The sequence below is a fragment of the Camellia sinensis genome, chromosome 13, assembly GCF_055761805.1.
Source record: "Camellia sinensis isolate YWXY chromosome 13, ASM5576180v1, whole genome shotgun sequence".
NCBI classification, from domain to species: domain Eukaryota; kingdom Viridiplantae; phylum Streptophyta; class Magnoliopsida; order Ericales; family Theaceae; genus Camellia; species Camellia sinensis.
In genome coordinates this window covers 86,524,935-86,548,153 of record NC_138973.1, presented here as the reverse complement: position 1 = coordinate 86,548,153, position 23,219 = coordinate 86,524,935, and the positions used below count along the sequence as shown (strand labels likewise).

The following is a 23,219-nucleotide window of genomic DNA, read 5'->3' as shown; positions in this document are numbered from 1 at the left end:
AACCGTTACGTAACGGTTGTGGTAGTTACCACCACTCGTTACGGCCGCTTTTGCAGTGTGATTAAGATTCACAGGTGTGTCGACCGTAGCGGCTGCTATAGCGGTCGTAATGGTGCCGTAACGGCCTGTTACACGCCGTTACGTAACGGTTCCGAATTGCTTCTTTCGAAAAAACACAAAAAAAGAAAAAAAAAAAAAAATTGAAAATGGGGGAAGAGAGATAGAGAGAGAAGAGGGAAGATGAAAAACATGTTATTGATTTATTGAAACTGTAAGACCTATGCTATTCTATTCAGCTACTATCACTCAACCATTTTGTTTGTGTGTGTCTATCTATATATTGTTTGAAAATAATAATGATAATAATAATAAGTGTGATCATTGTCTATTTGGCTTGATTAAAATATATATATATATATATATTTAGGCTTTTATTTATTCTCTTACTTTTTTCATTGTTTATCTTATATATAATAGTTAGTGATTGATTTTTTTGTATAATATAAAGTCATTAATTATTAAAATAAAATGTAAAAAACTCAATTTATAGTGATTTAAAAATATGAAATATATTAGATCAAACTTAAAAATTTTTAAAAATTGATCAATATTTATTTTAAAACCCAATAAATATGATCATAGAAAAAAAATGTGCGTATCGGTAAGTTTTTTTTCAAATTGTGCGAAAAATAAAAATATTCACGGTTCCGGTTACCGCAACCGTTACGCTACTGCCTTTACACACCGCAACCGCAACCGCGACCGCCCCACCGCCACCGTTACGGCGACCGTAACCGCTTTCAGAACCTTGCGTGTTATTGTTGAATTGATTGCACATTTTGGACTGATTCTGTAATATTCAGTTCAAATGATAAGAATCTAGAACCCTAAAGCAAATATTCCCTGAATGAAGTGCATTTTGGTATGGTTTTAAATCCAATGATTTGATATAATTCTTAGAACTGTAAACTAGTTCAAAGAAAGATGCAACCCCATTTATTGTCTCAATTGCTCAACTGTTGACTATTATGGGATGTAACAATTCTGATGATGGATTTTATCACGTGTTGTGCCAGTTACTGCTAAGGACATAAATAGCTAATTTGGTGAGCTTTTCCGATGAGAAAAAAGTATAGTAAAGATGGTCATGTGCAAAGAGATTTGAAACTCAGAAGCATTCCATAAATCTCTTTGACAAATGCAAAAATTTGGCCAAGTTCAGTGTTCTAGGGACTTGAAAATATGTCTATTATTTATTTATTTATTGGTTTGGGGGCTGTTGGACATGGTTTCCTCAGCCTCTATGGGAGGACTCCTTTAACCCTTGTAAGTTGTAAGGTTTTCTTGTTATCTTTCTATTTTTAGCATTGTATAATAAGGATGTTTAGTGTGTGAATATCTTCATGATTAAAATCAACATCCAGTTGTTAGAAGCATGAATAATCTTCTTACTGCTACTTTGTGGTTTTATCATGTATATATATCATGTGTATATATATAAATACATATTTGGATGAGTTAATCGATGAAAATATCGTTAACTTATCTCCTGTCATTGTAGTGCCTGGGTAATTTGACCTGACTTCCTAACCTCCAGGCTATGTATCGATCTACTATCAGTGTTTGTTAAGTATCCAATTTGTTTTTGTATTTCCTCTCCAATTTAACTTTACTGTTTCTGCAGTTTTCTGTATGATGCTAGCTTCTTTGACCAAACCATCCTTTTCAACCTGTTTCTCAAAATTATGTACTTGGTTTCTGTTGTTCATTTGTTGTCTTTGGTTTTGCTCACTTTTAGTCTACATTAATTTTTCTCTTTGTTACATTACTGTTTCAGTGAACAAACTAGTGATGAATTTTCTTCAGCTGAGTGCTTGAGCAATAAGGGAAAAGTTTCAGAAAGTGATTTACTTGAGTCTGACTATCAAGGGAAAATAGATCTGGAGAAAAATGGATCAAGAACTGAGCCGCTGCCATCAACCTCAGAGAAGGATATTGTACTAGCCAAGATTAAAACATCAGCTAGCAAAAGCCGCCAGACTCAGAGTGGGCCACTCATGCCTAGCATTGTTCTAAATCATTCAGTAACAGAAAGGGGGCATATCTTTGAAAGGTTGATCCTAGTTCATTTCTTATTTTATCTGTCCATATAAGTTGCAACTGTTTGAAATTATGTTGCAATAGGAACACACACAAGATGGTCTTCAATCATATGTGAAGTGGGATGAATTATTCCACTAAACTGTCATATTTTACTGTATATTTCAAATAATGTGTTATCATATCGCTATCTTTTGGCTACTGTTTCTGATAATTTAATTGCAAAAGATCAATCAAGTGATAACGACCACAGTACAAGCAGTCATTGATGTAGATTAGTTATTTGTTGGTGTGTTTTAATTGATGTAGCCTGACTGGACTTTGAAGTTTTATGTTGCTTATTGCCATATGTGGGTAAATAGTTATTCCTGTGGCAGCAACTTCAAATGCAGAAATTGCATGTTTTTGTTAGTTAATTTGTGTGCTAGTCAACCTCTAGCATAATGAATGTCAGAAGAAATGAATGGCTTATTACTTCTACTCTTGGGTAACAGCTTGGGATGCAGAATTTAACCTCTTGTAAAGATGAGTGTGTTAAGAGTTTAGTAACTTTTTTATGTTAAAGTCCACAATATTTTCCTCAAGTATGGGCAAAAAATAAAATAATAAACTTTTTTTACTTTTGGGAAACTCATGTTGTGTTTTTTTGTATTTTTTTTTCTCCCTTACATGGACTCCTCTATGGAATACATGCTTACTATGTAATCAACGTAAGCAATATGTCAGGCTTGCATAGTTTCATTATGTGAAGCCTCAATAGCTTATCAATTGATATTGCGTAAGTAGCACACACACAAACACGCCAACATGGTGATTTTAAAAAAATACAAAACATGAAATGCTTGGGATACGTTAAAAATTGATTATATGTCAACCAAATGAATAATTTATTCGAAGTTAAAAAAAAAACCAAAACACTAATTAAAATAAAAAGGCTATATAACTTAAACGTCAAGATATCATTCAAGTAACAATTGCATTTTAAAGAATGTAAAACAATTGCAAAAAGAATGCAGAACATTCTTACTTTGAAGAGATTCATCACATAGGTCATGTTCAGAGGGTTCAAGTGTTGCTGAAAAGTCCAAGAACCATCTGTTAAGTGTTCACTATTATGAATTTAAAATTTTAATTAAGATGCATTGAAGAAGTGTTGGACATGCTTTTAGGAGTTTTGCAGAGTGTCCTATTTGACACGACACGCCTTCTTCATAGAAGTGTTTCTGCTTTTTAGGATATTGTCATGTGCTCCAGCCAGAGAATAAATGTTTTATTTGTTGTCAGGAGTGACCATGAAAATCAACCATTAGTCGAAAAACCTCATCGTGAGGTGCGAAAAGCACCCAGCTTTAGTGGTCCATTGAAGCTTCCTAACCGAGCTTCAGCAAACAGTTTATCGGCTCCCATAAAATCTTCAGGAGGTAATGATAATGTCCAATTTGAAATGAAGACATATCACTAGCGCTTTTATTGCTATTATTATTACAATTCAGGTGGCTACTGTTTTATTGAAAGCATTTTTGTGCAATGTGTTCTTGAAAGCAGTTCTGCTAAGAAGTTTGTGGCATCAATATATTCTTTTTTCATTTTTTTACCAACAGGGTTTAGAGATTCTTTGGAGGACAAGTCAAAGACCAATCTAGTGCAAATAAAAGGACGGTTTTCTGTAACCTCAGAAAATGTAGATCTTGTAAAGGTACAGCTCTATTTTTTTGATATTTTGGTTTATCTACTGACCTCTGCTAATTTAACTTTGTTTTCTAGGATATTCCATTATGTACAGTTCCTCGACTATCTTCACAGGTGAGTGGCCGATGTTGAGGTGATTTTATAATATAACTTATTTTGGATGTGTAGTTCTTGATGTTAGATTCTTGTGATTTCTAGGGTTCACCACTAAGGAAGTCTGCTAGTGTTGGAGACTGGATATTTGAGTCCAAACAAATGGTTTGTGAACTGAGCTTTTTTGAATGATTCAGTTCAGCTAAATTTTTAGCTTCCAGTGATGTAAAATCACCTTATTGTATAAGGTCAAGTAAAAAATCAACGAAGATGTTACAGTGAATAAAATCTACTGAAAATAGAACATTATGATTGATGTTTCTCATATATGTGGACACATGCATACAGGGACAGGAGTACGTGTATGTCACCAGTGTGAGACATAGCAGCCCATAGGCTATTCTAAAGAGTCAAAATGAATTTTTTTTCTTTTTTTTTTCATGTATAATAGTATAATGAAGTGACGGACAATTTTATCTCCTCCAAGTGTTTAGCTATAATTATCTAACTGGTTATTAGTAGAGTGAACTGTACTGTTTAATGGTACTCGAGTAATAAGTGAAAGATGCAATATTTTCAACTGTGTTTTCAGCCCATAGGTCAGTTACCTAAGGAAATGTACAACAGTAATTTACCTGCATCAATTCTCATGCCCCACCTTCAGAACCTTTTCCACCAGACATCAATTCAACAGGTTATATAGTTCAAAATTTGATTCTGAAGTTGCCTCAAAACACTTTATTTTTGGAACCAATGACTTTCTTATTGTTATTGCTCTTGTAATACCAGGATCTCATTATGAATTTGTTGAGTAGCTTACAACCAGCTGAGTTAGCAGATGGTGAGTAGAAGATTCATCATTGCAGTATTTAATGTGTACATTAGTGAGAGGTGGTTCTCATAAATTATATTGGTTTACCCTGCTTTTAGTTTCAGCTTCTCAAAATGGGCAGTTGCTCCCATTACCTCACAGTTCAGAGAATAACGGAATTGTAAGTGCATTTTTTACCTTGTTTTTTGGCTTGAGTTGAATTCAGTGCTTAAATACGTCTGCTCTTCATAAGGATCTTTTTGTCATATGGATATGTGCTTCTTAACACATGCAATTGTTAATCCTTGCTTTAGTCTCTTGTCAAATTAGCGTTCCCATTTCAATGTTTCCTTCAGATTATAGGAACAATGGAATATATCATCTGTCAACACTGATGGTCAACGCTTAGGTTCATAGTTAATAAAACATCTAACAGTCGTGTTCTGTACTATACGTGTGTTGTCTCCTCTCATTATTGGACTTGTTTGATGACCCATGGCATTTTTGCAAAATAAACATGATTTGTGTGTGATCTACCAGATTGCCAATCATATCCCACCACTTATGGAGTAAAACAAACACGACCTTAGTTTTCAATGGATGAATGATTGTTTGGTTACATATATTGGAAAGAAAGTATTTCATAGCATTGATAACAAGGTTATTATGCAACAATTTCAAAATATAAAATCTCATCGAGGTCAATTGTAGAAGTTCATATATTAGACAATAGTATTAATATATTGCAATTTGCTTTTGTTTATAATTTCAGAAAGGTGATAGATATGACTGAAGTGATTTTCTATAGAATATATGAAATTTCAGTTTTTTGATTGACACCATGATTTGATGATTCATTATCCATTTTTTAGATTATTTGGCATCTCTGTAAACCTTTATAATCATTTTTCTGTAAGGCCTGTTGGAGTGAAAATATAATGATCAATCATAGACATTAAGGGTATGTTTGGTTTGCATTTGGGAGATGAGTTTTGGAAAAAAAATTCTAAAAAATTGTTTGGTTTGAGTTTTTCTCAAAAAATTTCCAAAATCACTTTCTCTCTTACACATCAATCAATCACTTTTTCTCTCTCCTCTCTCCTTCTCAATCACTTTTTCTCTCACACACATCTACTCAAATTCTCCCAAAATATCAAATCATCCCAAACTCCCAAAAAAACAACTCTCCCAAAATATACAACCAAACAAACCAAAAAAATTTCTAAACTCTCTCCCCAAAATTTTTTTCAAAAACAACTCTCCCAAAAACAAACCAAACAAGCCCTAAAGCTTTTTTTATTATTATTTCACAGGTTGAATCAGCTGTTTCTGAAAGGGAGCATTTACTGCTTATCAAGATTTCTGAGCTTCAAGCTAGGTTAGTCTGCAAATATTTAAAAATAATACTGAAATACAGTACTGTTGAATATTGTAGTAAATTTTCATGGGAAGTTTATTTAATGCTCTGCCTTCCTCACCCTCTCTCTCATTGCAGGATGATTACCCTGACTAGCGAGTTAACTTCTGAAAAACTGAAATTCATACAGGTGAGTCGCTTTGACAATTTAATAGTTTGGAAGTGGGTGGAACTTAACTTTTTATTTGGGTTGGTTATTGACTTGGGAAATGTAATTGATATAATAATGCGACCTCTTTTTTCTTTTTCTTTTTTTTTAAAATGAGTAAAATACTGTGACCTTACTTCCTAGGCATGCTCTATGTATTTCCTTCCTCTCCCTCTTATGCTTTATTTGGTTCACCAGAATGAGATGGAATGGAATGAAATGATCATCCTTTTAGCTTCCCTATAGAATGTCCATTCCCTTACAATGATGAATCCATTTGCAATACATTTTTCATTATTTTTTTAGTCAACCAAACATGGATGGAATGAATATTCTAATGGAATGATCATTCCAGTGAACCAAACACTACCTTATAGAGAGGAAAGGGGTGACTGTCTTTAATGGAGGGTGGGTATGGGTTGCATGTATCATTGATAATTGCTAATTACATAGTTTTTGTTACCATGATTTGCCTGCTTCTAGTTGCAACAGCAGCTAAATGCTGTGTCTGGTCGAGAAGAGGATGGTGATAGAAGAGACGAGAATGCTTGAATGCCAACAAACAAACAAACAAAAAAAGCGAGAGAAATTAAATGTAAAGTGAGACCACATGTATATTCAGGTACAGGTTTTCTTTAGCTGAAGTCAATTTTGTGAAACCTTCAATCTTTTTTACTGAATTTGTCACCCTTTTTTTCTTTCATTCTATTTTATCCCCTCTTCTAATTTTTCTCATCGTGCTGTTGACAACATAGAAAGAAGTGGACCGCATTTGTGTTTTCTGGAATTTTTCCTTTCGTGAACCGTGATGAATAAGCAAATGAGCAAAATAATCAGCAGAAGGTACAATTTCTTTTCATTGCTTCAAACAGTCGCCGTGAAAAAGAAGAAAGTTGTGGGGGTGTTTGATTTGTATGTACAGAACCCATATGTATCCTATTTTAAGTTGTAACCATAGATCCATATCGTTAAACCATTATTTTGTGAATAGATATTTAGTGGGAGGGTTTGTGCGTATGCTCCGTGTCTCTCACTCGCGTTCTTGAACTTTCGTCTTTGCTATGATCATCTTGGAATCTTGATTAGTGTCGGAGGGCTTTTCCATCTGTTGGTGCTAAAGAGTTTTGTGGCAAGTAATTTTTTGGCTATTTTAAGAGTAGTCAAATGTTTATATTATTTTTGCAGCATAATATTGTGGAAGTGCTCCTCTGTTTCTTCCAGTGAGAACTCTGCTACTTCGCAGAAAAAAATAATAATATTAATACAGATTTTTTTTTAGTCTTTTAAAGTCATGGTTGTAACATTCAGCCATTCCGGCTCTTAGAAAAGAAATATATATATATATATATATATATTGGTAAAAAAAAGAGGCAAAATTCAAAATTTAAAGCAAGTACACAAATCAAACAATTGAAAATAAAACTAATAAAAAGTTTGATTCAAAATAGGGCTTATAAATTATTTGGATAAAGATTTGGAAAGCGAGAGAATGGAGAAAAAATTAAGAAACTGTTTTAACCAGAGGAGGAGGATCCGTGACAACAGTAATGTTATAATGTTCTTTTTTTATATGTAATTATAATAATGTATTATTACAGTATTGGCTTTATTGGGTTAATGAATTATCCAAATTCATATTTACCATGACACATCATGTGTTAAATAAAATTTAAAAAATTACAAGAAAATAGGATGAGGTAGAATAATTGCAAAAAAAATGTGAAGCATCAAAAATAATTATAACAGAGATGGCAACTTAAATTTTAATTACAAAAGCATGATAAATCTTACATGCTTGTTTAACTTTTGCCCTCTTCCTCCCATCTCTTTTTATGTTCCTCCTTACCACACTTTTCTAGCAATTGGCTAGTCCTCTATACTTCTCTGCACCTCTCAGTTGTTGGCAATCCCATTGTCACCCTTTAACTCTAACCTCTCTCTGCCTCCATCACCGCAAGGCTTAACCCATTTCCCCACTACCATCATTACCTAATCCTAGCCCTTCCCAAACCTCCTATTGCCCACTCCTAACCCTCTACCTTGTTGCACCATAGTGTATCCGAACAACCATTCTTAGCCCTAGTCAACATCGTGATTAGGTGACAACCACTACAACACTCTAGCATCCACTGCGATCAGGTTTATCTCTCTTTCTCTTTATATATATATGTATGGGTTTTGATATCTCATTTCACGTTGGTGGTTAATGAGAGAATGCTGATGTGAGGAAGGTATGGGCGTTGTGGTGATGGGTGGCAGTGGCGTAGAAAGGGCTGAAGGTGGATGAGAGGGGTTGGTAGTGGGTGGAGAAGGGTTGGGGGTACCACAAGGTGGGAAAGGGGCAATGGAGGGGTCGTTGGCAATTGGATGGAGTAAAGAAGGGGTTATTGGCAACTGTAGAAGGTGGGAAAATGGGTAGGGAAGGCAGAGGAAGGCGGAGGAGGGAGGTTGGTAGTGGTTGAAAATAGTAGGGGAAGGGTAGTTTGTGGGTGGCTAGTGGTTGAGGGAGGAGAAAGAAAGAGGAGATGAAGGAAAATAGGGGTAAAAATGTAATTTTATTATATTTTAAAAATTAATTTTGATGTTCCATGTTGCAAATATTTTTTTAGAACTATTTACACCTGTAGTCCTTATAGTTTGTCTTTTATGTTAATTTCGTTCTTGTATTTTTAATTGTATCAATTTAATTCAATTGATAATGTACCTTTAAAAATTAGATTGAAATCAATGAACAAAATAATGTATTTACTTTTCTCAAAAGTGATTGAGAGCTTGGTGTCCAATTTGAAATGATTCATTCGCTTTTGAATGAATCATTTTACTTTTAATTTTTGTTAACATTCTTAATAAATGTCATTAATTGGATCAAACAGAGACAATATGAAAAATTGAAGAGCAAAACTGATACAATTGGAATTATAAGGATTAAATTGACGCAATAGAAGAGTAATTCTATTTCTACACACCAAATCCTTTCAGAGCGCACACATTATAAATTTTTTCAAAATCACATTTTGATCCTTTAATTAAATTATCAAATTTTAATTTCTCGACACACATCCGAACTTATAGGGCTTGGTTGGATATCAATCTTTGATTGAATCTAGAGTTTGTTGCCATTGGGTTCATGGCAATAGAAAGGTTTGTTGTGGTTGGGATCGTGGTAGAGAGGGTCGCAAAGGTTAGGGTTTTGAAGGGATGGTGGGCAATAAGAGTAGATTCTGGAGGTCTAAACTGGAGCAATGATGGGCTGGGAGTGGTGATTGAGGGCTGAAAGTGGTGGTGACAGCGACGACATTGTAAATTTTTCAATAGAGGAAGAGTGAGTGGATAAAAAACAATAGATGTATACTGAAAATATTTTTATTTTTGATGCGTCAAAGTGTATTTGTTTAGATCATCTCAACCTTGGAATGATCTAAATAAGTATTTTTTTTACTTTTTATGAAAAAAATGTGCAGAAAAATAGAGAGGTGATGTGATCCAAAAAAATAAAAAGATAAAAAGTGTATTTATATAGCATACCCCAAACAATATATTGTGAGGAAATTTAGTGTGTAAAAATAGAATTACTCGCAACAAACACATTATATGGATTACAAGTATAATTTGTCATATTTTTTAATTCTTTCCTATTGTTTCAATAGTTTGAAATTGAGTCAATTTTTCCAAATTTTCCAAATAAAACTTGATAAATTAAAAAAAAAAATTATTATAGCATTGTTGAAACAATCCTTCCTAAGTTGTTTACCAGACTCAATTTTTTTTAAACATATATATATATCAACTAAATGTAGGATTTTGAAAACTAATTTTTTGAACTTAAGTTGTTTTATTAGATTGTGTTTTCAAAATACATAAAATGGTATTTTTTTTTTAAAATGCGATTGTAACGAAATTTTATATGTAAAATAATTAAAATCATAAAAAATTGGTAAAAAATCCAATTTAAAGAGGGTGTAAGGCATTAAGTCTGTTGGGTATTTTCTTTTGGTAAGAAGTACACTTTTTGTGAAATATTGTAGTGAAAAGTACATTTTATTATTTTTGGAGACATTTTGTTTATAATTTTACCCTTTTAGTTTTTATTAATTACTATCTGTTGAAATTTTTTATTCTATATGTTGAGTTTTTTATTCTATTCTATCGGTTGAAAATTTTAATCTATTTGTTAAATTTTTTAACCTATCTGTTGACATATTTTTTGTCTGTTGAATTTTTTTAATCTATTTTTTTTCTTATCGGTTCAACAAACCAATCACAATCTTCAATTTTTTTTTTATTATTTATTTATTGAAACAATGATCTGTACAAATTAAACAAAAAAAAAAAAAGAAGAAAGAGACAAAGAGAGAGAGAGAGAGAGATGATTACTAGAAACAATGATCTGTACAAAGAAACCACCCTTTTGGGTGGTGGTGGTGCCCAATAAAGGCTGGATGGTGGTAATGGGCTTTAATGGTGTCAGTTTGACGAGGACTAAATCTTGAAACGACGATGATGGGTGCAGATATTACGGGAATGAATGAAAATTTGATAAGCTCATTTTCTTTTATAAAATTGTAAAAAAATAAAATGGATTAAAATGGCTGCTATCTGAATTAGGGTAAAAATAATATTAACTCACAGAAATCTGTAATTAATCCATCTTGTTAGTGCTTTATGAATCATCTCAAGCAGTGCCAAAATTAGTCTTAGGAGTGAAAATACAGTAGGCAAGAAGAGCATAACATAAAGCCTTCGATGATTTGTCAGCTTTTGACGTTGTTCATTGACACTAGAGATTTGCTCCATCTAAATTGGCAACCATTCGATTTGTAAAGATTTTCTTGATCCGTTAAGTACATGAATAAAGGCTGGCTCTTTATATTAATCATTAAAAAAAAAAAAAGGATTATTAATAATATTGAAGAAGTAAAATATCTCCTACTTTGATCCAAGTATTCTTTGAGAACCTCACAATGATACTCAATAGTGTCTTGACTCAGCCCTTGATGTTATTCCGTTTGCATTTCAGCCCTTGATGATTCAAACACTACCTTGACGCTGCTATTAAGTTCTTCGCCATCACCGACATCTTCTCCTCCACCTTCAGTAGTGCCAATTGGTTCTCCGCCTCTATCATCCGGCTTCACTCTGAGCCCCTCTCCGCTTGCCAGGACCTCGAAGACCCCATCTCTTCTCCACCTTTATCGTCCTCGAGTTTTTCGTCATAGCCAACATCATCGACGACCTCATTGCCGCTGTTGAGCTCATCAAATATATATATATATATATATATGTGCGTGTGTGTGTGTGTGTTGGAGAATGTGAATGGTGAAGATGATAGAGGGGTTTTACAGAGAGAGAAAGTTGTATAGATAAGAAGATGGGTTTGGTGATTAAGAGATGAGAGATATAGACAAAGAAATCATGAAGAGAGGGAGAGAGAGAGAGAGAAATAGGTTTGTTGAATAGAGAGGGAGAAACAAATTTGTACAAATAAGATAAGGAGGAATGCTATGCATGGGTAATAAGCATGACTCCACCGACGGAAGGGGCAGTTTGTTCACTTCGTTAAAGTGTATCTTTTTGGACACAATTAACGGCTCTTTTGGGAAGTTAGTTTTTTAATTTTTGGCTATTTAATGTGATTAAAAAAATTATATTTGAGAGGTTGGTTAATTTTTTTGGCAGTTAATTTGATAATTGTAAGAAAAAAAGTAAAATAATTATGATTTGAATATGATATTTTATTATATTGATTAATTTAATCTATTTTATCTTTATTTATGGACTATTTTAATAAATAAAAAAAATAACTTGCCAAACACCTTATGTGACACATGGACGGTTAAAAATTTAAAGTTGAATTAATAGACTAGTGAAGCCTTTAACATTATATATTTAAAACATATTTAGGAGTGATTTAGGATGTTCAAAGTAAGGAGTGATTTAGTATGATTTAAATAAGTGTATTTTTTGACTTTTTATGAAATATGAATTGAGTTTAAAGTGATATGGTAGAGAGATAATGTGACTTAAATAAGATGATGTGATTTAAATAGAATAGTAACTTTTTGATTTTTTGATTTTTTTAGATTATGACAAACAAAGGCTAAGTGTATTTTTTGATTTTTTATAAAAAAATGTGTAGAAAGTACAAAAAGTGGTTAGAAAAGTAAAGAGTAAATGTTAATAAATATGACCCAAATAAGTATTATAGGTAACAAAAAAAAAATACACTTTTTTAGTTTAGTCGAAACACTTACTTATTTTTAATAAAATGATAAATTATAAACATACTTCTTGAAGTTTGCTTAATGTATAGATTGTTTTTATGATTTGAAAAATTACGAATATTCCATTATCAAAATTTTTTATTTAATAAAATTAACTAAAAAAATAAAATTTATAATGATTCTCTTATACAATAATAAAATTACTTAAATTATTAATCGAAACATATTTATAACATTATTAAAAACTGTTAATTAACTTGATAATTTATTAATAAAATAAACAATTTATTATAAAATTAAAAATCAAAAGTAAAATGTCATTTTCAGAACACAAAGGCAATTCGTATCTTAATTAAATATCAGGATATATTTATAATTTATCCACAACAATAAAACTATAAATTAAAAATGCAATATTGAAATTTGAAATCGTACAGTAAAGGGATTAAAAAAAAAAAAAAAAAAAAAGTGGATCTAGTGGACTTTTTTGTGTTTGGTGATGAAGTTTTGAAAAAGAGTTGAAAATTGAAATTGATGCTACTCTCATCTCAAAGCCTCGCAAATGATCTCTCTCTGTCTCAACAACACTCTCTCCCTATCCTGTGCTGCTTCTCTCTCCTCCTTCAAGCCATCTCTCATATCCATTCTCAAACCTCCCAAAAAACCCTACCTGGTAAGCAAATCTCTCTCTGTCTCTCTCTCTCTCTCTCTCTGTGTTTGTGTAACCCTAAGTTTTGTGATTTGGTGTATAGAAAAGGACCAGAAATGGAACGTGTTGTAGAGCCGAGTTCTCTCAAGACGCGCCATTCGCCGTCGCAATCGGTGCTTGCATTCTCAATTCGGTCGTCTTTCCGATCACTTCCGGTCCTGACGATGACGACCAAGGCGACTCCTTGATCGATTCCACTGATGCGAGGTTCGCTGTTATGGGGATCATGAGTTTCATTCCTTACTTCAATTGGCTTGTGAGACTTTCTTACACACTTTCACTATACATATACTTTCATATCTATGTATTTCAAATTTTATTTCTCATTGAAGGGTTAATTTCACTTTTTATCCCCTAAATTATCCCTCTTTTTTTCTATTTATGCTGCTTTAAAGTTTTTGATTTATGTTACTTTGGTCTAATTGAAGACATTTATACAAATTAATAATGGTTTAACGTTTATTTCAGAATTTCAACAACTTATATCCTACAAAACACCATTTTTCGTACTAGTTTGAACAAATTATACCTCACAAACAACCAATCTACTGGGTGTTTGATTATGATTTAAGTTGTTCAAATTAGAAAATTATCTTTTTAATCATTAAATTAGAGTTTAATGGTTACTGATTTGTGCAATCATTTCCAATTGGACAAACCTAATGAACAGAGATTATAAATTTAGGGACTAAATAAATAAAATTAATAGTTTACGGATGGGAAAAAAGGGGAAAAAAGGAGAGAAAAAAAAAGAAAATGAAGGCAAGTTTTGGGGATAAATATGAAATTAACTCCTCATTGAATTTGTTCTTCTTGTTTTGATTTTTTTCTTTTTCTTTTTTGATTGACAGAGCTGGGTGTTTGCCTGGTTGGATACTGGGAAGCGGCGCTATGTCGTGTATTCACTTGTATACTTGGCTCCCTATTTGAGGTTTTAATCTCACCTTCCAAATGGATTTCAATTGCGATAGTCAAATGACTCCAGACTTATCTTACTTGAATTGAATGTGTTAAATTTGACTTGAAATCTTTTTGGCTAGTGATTGTAAGGCAGAGAGAGGATGACTTAGTAATTGGTTCATACATTAACTTAGAATGCTTGAAGTTGAGAATTTGAAGTTTCAGTGGATAATTCTTTGGGCACTATAATGCATCATCTAATCACATTTGATTTAAGTATTTGCTTGAGGCTGTGTTTGGTTTTGTGGAAATCTAGACCCACATAACAGTTTTAGCAATATAATGAGAGAAGTTGCTTTTGGGTGTCATGCAAATGGTTGAATGATTTCACATATCAACATTAGAATAATGATAATTCAAGGCTTATCTTGACCACAGGTTAATTTTCAGAACTGGAAGAAATGTAATTATTTATTCTGAAGAGAATTCAATATACCCACTGTTAGATTACTTGGAAATGGCTTATAAATGCCAGTTGAATAGCTGTTTTTCTATTTCTTTTCTTAGGCTGAATGTAATATTGTACTTCAAATTTTGCTTATGCTGTGATTATATGCAACAAATCTTATGTTAATTATGTCTGTTCTTGCTGTGTCACTGTCAACCGTATAAGCTGAAACAATGAGATTATTTGTTGTGTTTAACTGACTTTTTGAATTTGGTTGATGTTTAAGTTCAACGATGCTACTTGGACATGATAAGGGAGAAGGGGGGGAAAAAGTGCGAGGAAAACCATTTTTCATGTTCTCCCTTCTACTTTAGAAAATGTTAGATTTGTTTTTGGGCAAAATTATAAGAAGTCATTGAAAAGGAGGAGGAGAAATGACATCTAGAATTCAAAATCTCTGGCCTTTTCCTTTTCCTTTCAAATTCCCTACTAAAATCCATGATCCAAACACAACCTTAAATGCTTGGAAAAGGGGAAAATTATGTTTTTTAATTATACTTATTCTGGTGTTCTTAATAACAAAAAACTTGGGCATTATGATATTCCTGACTAGATAGTAATATTGAGTGCATGTTTGATGGTTAATCAGAACATATGGAACTTACCAGAATGCAGGATTTAATACAAAGCTTCTTGTGTTTATAGGTCAAATTTGTCTCTGTCGCCTGAGGAGAGCTGGCTGCCTATTGCTAGCATTTTCTTCTGCATTATTCACATTCAGGTGGATATTTCCCAATTCCTCTTTAGTGGCTGGTTTATGAAGCAGCAATTATCTTGCTCAAAATTTCTCAATTGTTTATTAGTGTCTTGATTCACAGTTCTTTACATTGGCAGCTAGAAGCGAGTATTAAAAATGGAGATTTTCAAGGCTTCAAGTTATTTAGTGAGGTTTCGAAGAATCTTTCATCTGTCACTAGAAAAAAAGAAACACATCTGAAGCACGATGAAAGAGTCTTTGAAGAGGTACTCTCTCCACTTGACCCACAGATGATACATCTTACATATGATGTAGATATATATATATATATATATATCGTATATGTTTTGTATCCATCCACTGAGAATACATATTATATATTGTATTAAGTTTCATATCCATTTCTGATATGTGGTTTGAATTTTTGATACCAAGGGAAGAGCAAAAGACTACATGAACCTGTCTTCTGCTCAAGAAGAGTCTAGGAATGAGATTCGGGGGTGGGGAGTTCCTCAAAAGCCTTTACAGGATGATCCTGAACACTTGCATGAAGATGGAGGTGCTAACGATGAAAGGAAACATTAGAAAGAATAGAGTTGCAAGTGGAGGTGGTGGTGGTGGCGGCTGCAATACTTGGGTTTTGTTATGGCTGCAAATAAAAAATCTGAAAATCTTTGGCACACAACAGATTCTTATATGGGCATGCAAAAAAAAGTATTTAAAAGGGGGTAAACTACCTTGACTGGAGAGACAATGGTAAGAAGGAAAGGTTCACACTGATTTATATCAGTTTACTTCAAATTTGAAGTTACGAGTAAAAAGGAAATGTGATGGAAGATGTAGTTGTTTGTTTGTTTTATGTTTGTTTATTTCTGAATACAAATTTGAATATTAAAGTTAATGATATGTATCAATATTAGGGAAGCTTTCTCAGAATTGGATCAAACTGATGTTGGGAGACGGTCACCCCAAAATTATCACCATGGTTCAGTGAAGTTAATCCATCACCATAATTTTTCTCTTTTGTCATTGACCTGCATGGTTTCTTTTCACTTATCTCATAACTTTGTGGTAGAGCTATTGCCACTTTGACAAAGATTTAAAGCCCTCAACCAGAAAAGATAAGGCTGCGGTAAGTGGTGACACTAACCTACAGATTGGCTTGTGCCAGGCTCCGTTCAGTTGTTAGAAAAAGAGAAAAGAAAGGAAAATACGAAAAAAAAAATCAACACTCATAAGTTTAGTTATGAGAAAAGAAAGGAAAATACAAAAAAAAAAAATCAACACTCCATAAGTTTAGTTAACAAGATAGTTGTGAGACTTGAATTCGCACTAAAGTAAGTTTTCTTCAAAACTTGTTCCACAAAAGGAAATTTTAAAATGCTCTCTTTTCCCTAAAAGTTTAGTACACGCTAAAAAAACAGTATCATTTTCTTACGTTATTTTATTCCATGAAACCTTCTAGTATTTTATTTTGATTGGGAGGGTTGAATCTTGACTTAGATTTCCAGCGAGAGTTGAGACAACCTAACCTTTCCTTCTGTTCTATTTAGTTGTTTGTGATCGCTTTTCTTTCTAGGTGGTTATACTTGTTGTGGTATTTGTATTTTATATTATTCTAGTTGCTGCGGTAGTGGTTGGGGTTTTTGTAGTTTTGTTGTGTTTTGTTGTTGGTGTATTTCTTGTTCTTGGGGTTTGCATATATGTTGAAAAAGGGGTTTCTGCTCAAGTCGGAGCCGACCTCGCAATCATCCAAGGACAAAAAAATAAGGGTATTGCAGTAAACACTGATTTAAAACACGACAGTTAATGATAGATCGCCAATTGACATATTCTCATATGTGGATCTATCGGAAGTTGCTTTAATTAAAAACTAGCATATTACCCGTGGTATGTACGGATTATGTTTATAATTATTTATATATATAAATTATAATTTTTAAATGTCTTTTTTTTTTTTAAATATCTTCTTTTTTTTCTTTTTTTCATATTATATTAAAGTTTAATATTTTGATAATAATCATATGTGTTAGACTTTTCAATAAATTAAATGTCTTTTTTTTATTATATTATATTAAAGTTTAATATTTTGATAACAATCATATGTGTTGAGCTTTTTAAGAAATTTTTTTTATACTTGTTCTTAATACATTAAAGTGTTATTATAAGGGATAATAATCATATATGTTGGGACTTTTCAAGAAATTCATGTGTGTTGGATTTTAAAGAATTTTTTTTATACTTGTTCTTAATGCATTAAAGTGTTATTATGAGGATAAGACTTAGGGTTGGGAGAAGTTAATAATTACTAAGGTTTTTTTTTTTAAATCAAAAAATCAGAAAATTTAGATTGGGAGATTGGAGCTCCTACAAGACTTGGAGTTAAAAATCTCGTTTTGCTTAATATATAGTACTAGTCTATCACCCGTGCCATGCACGGGATAATTATAAATATTTATATTTGTTTTAGATTTTTTTTAATATATAAATTATTTTTTTTAGATTTTTTATAAAAAATAATTTAACAATCTTATCAGTAATCATAGTGTATGGAAGAATGTGAAAAGGTGCTACAGTAATTATGCACGGGCTCTATCTATAATTATTTGTATGAAGGGATTTTGACTAAAGCTCTCAAAAGACATGTGGATTAGAAAAAATTAATAATGCTGATTAGGAGATTTTGACCAAATCAATAAATGCAAGTATGTGGATTGGAAAAAGTTAATAAATGTTGAGATTTTATTTTTTTTTTAAATCAAAAATTTTAAAAATTAAGATTGGGATATTGAAGATTCCACAAGGTTTGGGGGTTAAAAACTCCTTTTTTCCTTATATATAGACTAGCATATCACCCGTGCTATGCACGGATTGTGTTTACAATTATCTATATATGTGAATTACGATTTTTAAATATTTTCTTTTTTTTCGTTTTTTATATTATATTAAAGTTTATTATTTTGATAATAATTATATGTATTAGACTTTTCAAGAAATTAAATGTCTTTTTTTTATTATATTATATTAAAGTTTAATATTTTGATAATAGTCATATGTGCTGGATTTTTCAAGAAATTTTTTTTATACTTGTTCTTAATGCATTAAAGTGTTATTATGAGGGATAATAATCATATGCGCTGGGACTTTTCAAGGAATTCGTATGTGTTGATTTCAAAGAATTTTTTTTATGCGTGTTCTTAATGCATTAAAGTGTTGTTATGAGGGTAAGACTTAGGGGTTGGGAGAAATTAATAAATGCTAAGTTTTTTTGTTTTTTTAAATCAAAAAATCAAAAAATTTAGATTGGGAGATTGGAGCTCCCACAAGGTTTGGAGTTAAAAACCCCCTTCATCAACTCACATTTGTATTCAATTTAATACTTATATATTTATTTTTTATATACACAGATTCGAGTTGATGAAGGGTTTATAAATATCTGATCAGCTTGATTTTTTACAGGTATGTTCTACTCGACGTTCTTTAAAAATTGAACGGTTCGGATGATGAAAATAAAGTCCGAAATAATTCTCAAAAATTGCACAACTTCTTATATATTCTCCTCAGACAATATCAAATTCAAACAATCAGCCTAAGATCTCATGCCAAGGAACAACACCACCATCAAATTCAATAAAACCTCCTAGCGCTAGCCATAACTATCCACTAAACCAAAAAATTGACCTCTATCTATCAAAAGGTTTCAAATGGGGCACGTGGTCCCAAAAAAAACGATGGAAATAGAAACCCAAAATAGGGGCACCATATATGGTCCTTCCATTTTGCTTTGGTTTGAATTGTGAAAGAAAAGCAACACCCATACCTCTAGTCTTTATGAATCCTCTTTACTGTTTAGTTTCTTTAGTCTTATCATTTTCTTTTTTTGGTAAAAATTAGTTTTAACATTTTCAAAAATAGGCCTTGCAGCGTTGTTGTGTAGTGTGTGGTATCTAATAAATTAATTAAAAACTTAGTACCAGAAAATTAAATCTATACTATATATTAAGCAAAATGAGAGTTTTTAACCCCAAGGCCTGTAGAAGTTTCAATATGTCAATCCTAATTTTTTAATTTTTTAATTTTTTTTTTAAAAAAATTTAACCTTAGCATTTATTAACTTCTCTTAACCCACAAGACTTTTTGACTTTTTTCATGATTACTGCAATACCTTTTCCAAAACAAATCATTTGTATATTAAAAAAAAATTAAAACAAATATAAATATCTATATCTATATCTATCTATTTATTTTTATCTATCTCTAACCCACAAGTTTTGTGGAAATTTCAATATCTGAACCTTAATTTCTTAATTTTTTTGATTTTTTTTTATAAAAAAAAAAAAAAAACCTTAACAGTTTTTAAATTCTTCCAAGTCTTTTTAACTTCTTTAAATTCTTCCAAGTCTTTTTTTACTTTCTTCCAAGTCAAAAAATGTGATAAATATTAGACCCATGATCACATTACATTACAATCACATTACAATGTGATAAATATTACATTACATTACAATCAAACGATGGTCATTTTAAATTCAAAAAAATGTGATTGTAATGTAATGTGATAAATATTTGAATTTAAAATGTGATAAAGTCTCTTGAATTTAAATTCAAACGATTGTAAAAAATTAAAGTGTGATTGTAAATTCAAACTTTTTTAAAAAGACTTGGAGAAGTGATCGTTTGAATTTAAAATGTGATAAATATTAAATTCTTCCAAGTCTTTTTTGATCGTTAAAAAATGTTTAAAAAATGTTAAAATCTTCCATGTCATATTAAATTCAAAAAATGTTAAAAAATGTGATCGTTTAAATTTAAAATGTGATAAATATTAAATTCTTCCAAGTCTTTTTTGACTTTCTTTGATTTTTTAAATTCAAAAGTTTTTACAATCGCACTTATTAAATTCAAACAAATCTTTTTACAATCACACTTTAATTTTTTAATTCAGATTGGGATTAGAAAATTCAAACTATAATCACATTACATTACAATCACATTTTTTTCTTTGTGAGTGTTTATGTTTAGGATTTAAGGTTTAGTGTGTATTGGAGAAGTTAAAAGACTTGGAAGAATTTAATAAATGCTAAGTTTTTTTTTAAAAAAAAAATCAAAAAAATTAAGAAATTAAGGTTCAGATATTAGAACTCCCACATAACTTGTGGGTTAGAGACAGATATAAATAAATAAATAAATATAGATATAGATATTTATATTTGTTTTGAATTTTTTTTAATATACAAATTATTTGTTTTGGAAGAGATACTGCAGTAATTATGAGAGAAGTCAAAAAGTCTTGTGGGTTGAGAGAAGTTAATAAATGTTGAGGTTAATTTTTTTTTTAAAAAAAGACAAAAAATTAGAAAATTAGGATTGGCATATTAGAGCTCCCACAAGCCTTGGGGGTTAGAAACCCCCTTTTGCTTAATATATAGTATAGACTAGCATATCACCCGTGCTATGCACGGGATTAAATTTAAAAAAAAAAAACATTCATAGTTATGTCAAACATATTTTTAAATTGTTAGCATAAAATATATGTAATTTTAAAAGAAAATATTGACATTGCATAATTAAAGTAATAAAAATAAGAATTTATTATATTTGTTCGAAATTCACTGAATAAGTAAAACAAAAAATAACTAAAATCTAAATTGTTGTGGGCCTTCCATCAGCATTCCTTCATTGTCAACATGATAGTTAATATTATAATTAATGAACAATACATATATTATGTATTTATAAAATGTTATAAAGTAAAAATGTTATACTTACATTTTTTTTTTACTTTCTGAAAGGTATAGACATTCTTCAGACCAATCTATAATTATAATTTTTTTTTCGTCAAAATACAATCTAATCAGCATCAATAATTGGTACATTATGTGACCCTAATGAATACAATTCATTTTGTTTTTCAAAAAATACAGTGAGTTAAAAATCAAATCAAAAATTAAGTGATTTGATAGTTAAAAAACACAATAATTTTTTTTTTCAAAAAACACAGTAAGTTAAAAAAATCAATTACAATTTTTTTTTTCAAAATACAATCTAATTATTAAAAATAATTGGTACTTTAAAAATCAAATAAAAAAATCAAATCAAATCAAATCACAAATATTTTTATGGTATCTAACTACAATAATATTTTTTTCATAAATAATTGTAAAAAAAATCATTAAAACAGTAAATAAAATATTAAATCACATTAAAAAAAGAACCATTGAACAAATTACAATCACATCATATTTTTTCCATAATAAAAAAAATAAATACATTAAAAAAAAACCATTGACTAACTACAATCACATTAAAAAAAAAAAATCATTGAACTAACTACAATCACATTTTTTTCTTTGTGAGTGCTTTATATTTATCTAACTTCAATCATATTAAGAATAAAATTAAAATGGTAAATAAAAAGATTCGATAACATTAAAAAAAAAAATTGAACTAACTACAACAATCATATTAAAAAAAAAATTATTGAACAAAATACAATCACATCACATTTTTTTCATAATAAAATAAATAAATGAAAAAAATAACTATTAAACTAACTACAATCACGTTAAAAAAAAAAAAGAATCATTCAACTAATTATAATCACATTTTTCTCTTTGTGAGGGTTTATATTTATCTAATTTCAATCATATTAAAGAATCAAAAATAAAATTAAAATAGTAAATAAAAAGATTAAATAACATTAAAAAAAAACATTAAACTAACTACAACAATCATATTAAAAAAAAAGTGTCATTGAACAAATTACAATCACATCACATTTTTCCCATAATAAAATAAATAAATGAAAAAAAAAAGAACTATTAAACTAACTACAATCACATTAAAAAAAAAAAATCATTCAACTAATTATAATCACATTTTTCTCTTTGTGAAGGTTTATATTTATTTAATTTCAATCATATTAAAAAATCAAATTATAATTTTTTATTCGCTAGACAAATCACAAATATTTTTATAACCATTGAACTAACTACAACAATCATAATAAAAAAATAGTCATTAAACAAATTACAATCACATCACATTTTTTTCATAATACAATAAATAAATGAAAAAAAAGAACTATTAAACTAACTACAATCACATTAAAAAAAAAATCATTCAACTAATTATAATCACATTTTTCTCTTTTTGAGGGTTTATATTTATCTAATTTCAATCATATTAAAAAATCAAAAATAAAATTAAAATAGTAAATAAAAATATTAAATAATATTTAAAAAAATCATTGAACTAACTACAACAATTATATTAAAAAAAAGAGTCATTGAACAAATTACAATCACATCACATTTTTTCCATAATAAAATAAATAAATGAAAAAAAAAACTATTAAACTAACTACAATCACACTAAAAAAAAATCATTCAACTAATTATAATCACATTTTTCTCTTTGTGATGGTTTATATTTATCTAATTTCAATCATATTAAAAAATCAAATTATAATTTTTTATTCGCTAGACAAATCACAAATATTTTTATGCGCTATCTAACTACAATATTAAAACAGTAAATAAAAAGAAAAGTCAAGAAGGAGAAAATAAAAAGAAGACTTACTGTTTGCATACGTGGTTACTAAAGTTGAAAGCGTAGAAGTGAGAAGTCAAGAAGGAGAAAGTAGGGGAAAAAATATATATATTAAACTGACTACAATCACATTAAAAAAAAATCATTCAACTAATTATAATCACATTTTTCTCTTTGTGATGATTTATATTTATCTAATTTCAATCATATTAAAAAATTAAATTATAATTTTTTATTCGCTAGACAAATCACAAATATTTTTATACGCTATCTAACTACAATATTAAAACAGTAAATAAAAAGAAAAGTCAAGAAGAATAAAACGAAAAGAAGACTTACTGTTTGCATACGTGGTCACTGAAGTTGAAAGTGTAG

The 23,219-nt window shown here is 30.2% G+C and overlaps 2 protein-coding genes across 17 annotated transcripts in view; both read left to right on the top strand.

Moving 5' to 3' along the window:
• Positions 1 to 7,546, top strand: part of LOC114276653 (uncharacterized) — a 30,560-nt gene extending 23,014 nt beyond the window's left edge. For 2 of the 16 annotated variants that reach the window (XM_028218455.2, XM_028218453.2), the window contains exons 12-23: positions 1,838 to 2,113; positions 3,385 to 3,521; positions 3,702 to 3,796; positions 3,865 to 3,903; positions 3,988 to 4,047; positions 4,475 to 4,576; positions 4,672 to 4,723; positions 4,813 to 4,874; positions 6,007 to 6,071; positions 6,189 to 6,240; positions 6,742 to 6,880; positions 7,014 to 7,546. In XM_028218455.2, the coding sequence (XP_028074256.2) occupies positions 1,838 to 2,113; positions 3,385 to 3,521; positions 3,702 to 3,796; positions 3,865 to 3,903; positions 3,988 to 4,047; positions 4,475 to 4,576; positions 4,672 to 4,723; positions 4,813 to 4,874; positions 6,007 to 6,071; positions 6,189 to 6,240; positions 6,742 to 6,810 (1,009 nt within the window). In that variant the 3' untranslated portion in view covers positions 6,811 to 6,880; positions 7,014 to 7,546. The remainder of the gene's footprint in view (positions 1 to 1,837; positions 2,114 to 3,384; positions 3,522 to 3,701; positions 3,797 to 3,864; positions 3,904 to 3,987; positions 4,048 to 4,474; positions 4,577 to 4,671; positions 4,724 to 4,812; positions 4,875 to 6,006; positions 6,072 to 6,188; positions 6,241 to 6,741; positions 6,881 to 7,013) is intronic. The other 14 variants (XM_028218461.2, XM_028218454.2, XM_082902760.1 and 11 more) reach the window with 7 other exon arrangements.
• A 4,385-nt stretch (positions 7,547 to 11,931) lies between these two features.
• On the top strand, positions 11,932 to 16,306 carry LOC114276652 (zinc finger matrin-type protein). The gene is made up of 6 exons (XM_028218452.2): positions 11,932 to 13,152; positions 13,232 to 13,444; positions 14,040 to 14,119; positions 15,242 to 15,317; positions 15,431 to 15,559; positions 15,729 to 16,306. The coding sequence occupies exons 1-6, from the start codon at positions 13,042 to 13,044 to the stop codon at positions 15,876 to 15,878; spliced, it is 759 nt and encodes a 252-aa protein (XP_028074253.2). The 5' UTR covers positions 11,932 to 13,041; the 3' UTR covers positions 15,879 to 16,306.
• The last annotated feature ends 6,913 nt before the right edge of the window (positions 16,307 to 23,219 follow it).